Genomic DNA, 3,473 nt, shown 5'->3' on the forward strand with positions numbered 1-3,473 from the left:
GCAGCTTCTCGTGTAGTCGCTCTATCAACCCTGTCCTCAATGTGGGCTTCTGCAAGGCTCCTGTGTCTGTACGTTCTCAGTGCAACTGCTGATGTAGACCACTGTACGGGCCATCCGTTGCAGTTCTACAAGGAAGTGCTATATCCTTGGAATATCAAAGAAAGGCCCCGCAGCTTCAACGAATCGATGCCATATTACAAGTACACTTGGGATGACTATTTCGACTACCTCGTTAGCTCTGGTGCGACTAGCTTACAGTTGGGTGGATATTTACTCAACGCAAAGAGCGAAATCAAGTTGGACCCTCCCTTCTACGACCCTTGGAACAAAACTAGTTTTAAAGCTTTGAGGAAACGAGTGGATGCGGCCGGCGGAGTGATAATGGCCGAGTTGGGTATATATCTCAACAAAACTTTCGACAAGGCTTCCTTCATGGAGAGTGCCAGAGAGTTCGTGAAGGATTATCCTGTTGACGGTTTCATTGTGGGCCATCTCCCATCGGATTTCAGTGAATACCCACTGCTGAAGGAACTTGTCGCGGCTATTAAAGAACTCAACCTACGGGTGTCTTTATGGTGAGTCAACAAATACCTCGGAAGACGGGAATCATATTGTGAATCACAACAGGATCCCCACAACAGGAGCTAGTGATCACAACTTGTGATCACTAGCTCCAGCAGCTGCTTCGTCATGTTAGGTTCTCAACGCTCCACTGGCAGGAACTCAAACGAACCGGCCTAGGGAAGATTGTCGATAGTGCCGTTGTTATACCGTCGCCAAGTTTCCAGAAAGAGTCCGCAGAAACCTTCAATACGGATCGTTTCGCCGAAGATATGATCAAAGATGTCGTCAAAGCTGGTGTAGATCTCAATAAGCTGATCCTCACTGTAAGTGTAGTACACTAAGTGTACGCGACTTCTACAATCTTTAGTACCTTGCTGCTTTTCTGCGATAGAGAGTTTTCTTTGGAGTCACCTTCTGCATTGATGGCGCGTTCGCTGAGACAGTCTGTCTCAGACAGATTTCATACATACTGTGTGGCATGAAATCCAACGTTGCTTTTCAGATACCACTACTCGCTAGGCCGACCTATGATAGCGGGGACATGGGATACTCGAATGCAATCTACGACCTTGTTGCGGACCCCAGGGGGAACGGATCAGTCGTCTTCTCGGATGGGACCGGTTTGTATTTCTTCTCACAAACTCGTGCAATCGAGAAGTGCCCTGGCCAGAAGTACGGACTGCACGGCATTGGACTACAAGCCGGCGACGGTTTCGTGCTGAACGATCTATACCCTTGGGACGCAGACTCCGTGTTTCACGGCATTGCTTCAACTCGCGGACGATCCCTCACCGAGTAATACTCAGCTATTTTTCTGAGGGATGCCTCTCAAGCTGGGCCTTTATCACATTTCACTTCAATGCCCAGTGGCGTCACTTATTACTTATTCATCACTTATTACGGAAGAAAGTTTCACTTCTGGGGGATGTTAAGTTGGAGAGTAAGTCTTTACCAATCGTTTGTATACAGGCTACTGAAGAGTACTAGAAATCTTCTTCGGGTTAGAGGTTCGAAATCTTATTCGAATTGTAGGTGGAGCCCCAGGCTGCACGATCACTTAAAATGGCTCAGTTCCTCCCAAGTGTGGCGAGGATTGCAGAGTATTGCTGCTAGGATAAGAGCAGCCACCAATGATGTCTGAACAGATGAACTGTACCGCCGTTTGTGCCCTCGGAGACACCGTTTTCCTCTTCATTACATCACGACGTCGTATGTGTTCCTTGAACATGATCGGACACTGTAAAGGGTGGCTTCAGCCCGTTATCAGGTTTGCGGTTGTAGGCAGCTGGAGTGAGTCACAACTGGCAGACTGCCGGCGGCAGATGATTCGAGAGAAGGTCGATAGCGAGCTCAAGAGTTCTCACAGCTCTCAATTGCTCCAAGTACACAGCAATCCTATGGTCCGGCGGACAACTTGTCCGCCGGAGGATGAAGCTCAGTTAACAGGTCTTTGGACAGTGTTCGTCGCGTTCGGCCAGAGTCTGGTCACCAGACGCAAAATTCCAGCGGGCAGTGCTCCTAGCGGTCGTGAAATACCTCCTGAGACGCCAAACATTGTGTTAATTGCAGACCGATTGAAGGTGGAAATCTCGGGGTGGTTGAGCCATATAAGTATGAAGAAAAGGCGGAACGGTCGACACATCAATGAGATGGCCATACACATCAATCACTGCCTGTGGGGGAGGTGATCATGTGCCAGACACTGTTAGACCAAGTAAAGAAAACACTAGAAATTTCACAGCCTGTAACTCACAGGGTAGTTTGTTGCTGGTAGGGTGGCACGCGGAAGGAAAAATAGAAAAATTATTTCCTTCGGAAGGAAATTTGAAATTTGAAGGAAAAACGAAGGAAAAATACGGAAAAATATGGAAAAATAAATTTTTTTCGCTTGGCCTGCCAGGTTTGGCAGGCCAGAGCGTCACTGTCTTATTCGATCAGGCTGCTAGCAGATAATTTGCACTTACTAATCATGTTTCATAGCTTGATTAGATGTAACTGGTCCAAAGCGTTACAAGATTTGTGAGATATCCGCACTGGAGGAGCCAGGGCGTGCGCCAAAGTTCCGCCGCTGGACAAGCGCGCTTGTGGAAAGTTTCCAACGTCGTTGAACATTTCTTGATTGATTCTTCAATGTCTGCATGCCTTCGTTACCATCACCACTTCTGACTGTGTTCTATCGTCCCCATCATGTATGGCAGCTGCAACAGTCTTATTTTTTCTCGAATGAGGGGATTGTCGAAAACTTTTGCGCTCATATCAGCAAGGAACGCAGACGGGAACACTGACGGATCACGATGCAAAGCGAGGTGCTAACCTTGGTCTGTCCGTAACGGCGATTAATGATCCAGTCAGAGTCTCAGACTCTGAGCCTGCGGCCGGTTACAAAACCACTGCCTGCGTCAGGACTACCTAACAGGTGAAGTGTCATTATAGCATACTTCAAAACAAACGGATAGGTAGTACCTATCCGTTTGTTTTGCAGTATGCTGCGTTGATACTTCACCGTGCTGTGCTTGTGGGAATGTAACATTTCCCACTTGAATGAAATGATCATGATGCGAACTTCGCACTGCGAAGTGCCATGCAATAACTGGAAGTTTCAGTCCGAAACCGCAAGCTGGGCCTTCCAGTGAAAGTGCGAATCGAATTCTCGCTCGCCACAAAAATCCTTGATCATCCTGGCGAACAAGGTCTCTTTATACTCAGTCTAACCGAGACCACTAACACAGGCATATATCCCAGGCATCCCCTGGTGTGAGACCTCTTGTTTTTCGGGATTTTTGTGCCCATTTATGGTCGTTTCGGGAATTTTTTCTTTATTTTTCCTTATTTTTCCTTATTTTTCCTATTTTTCCTATTTTTCCTGCTCGAAAGAATTTTCTAAATTTCCTTCATCTTTCCGAAGGAAA

The 3,473-nt window shown here is 47.1% G+C and overlaps 1 protein-coding gene across 1 annotated transcript; it reads left to right on the plus strand.

Moving 5' to 3' along the window:
- Positions 1-39: 39 nt before the first annotated feature.
- On the plus strand, positions 40-1,363 carry Pmar_PMAR022210 (hypothetical protein; the record flags this gene model as incomplete). Its single annotated transcript, XM_002770923.1, has 3 exons — positions 40-575; positions 698-887; positions 1,067-1,363. The coding sequence occupies 3 exons, from the start codon at positions 40-42 to the stop codon at positions 1,361-1,363; spliced, it is 1,023 nt and encodes a 340-aa protein (XP_002770969.1).
- Between the last annotated feature and the right edge of the window lie 2,110 nt (positions 1,364-3,473).

This window comes from Perkinsus marinus (genome assembly GCF_000006405.1).
Source record: "Perkinsus marinus ATCC 50983 genomic scaffold scf_1104296964164, whole genome shotgun sequence".
Classification (NCBI taxonomy): Eukaryota; Perkinsozoa; order Perkinsida; family Perkinsidae; genus Perkinsus; species Perkinsus marinus.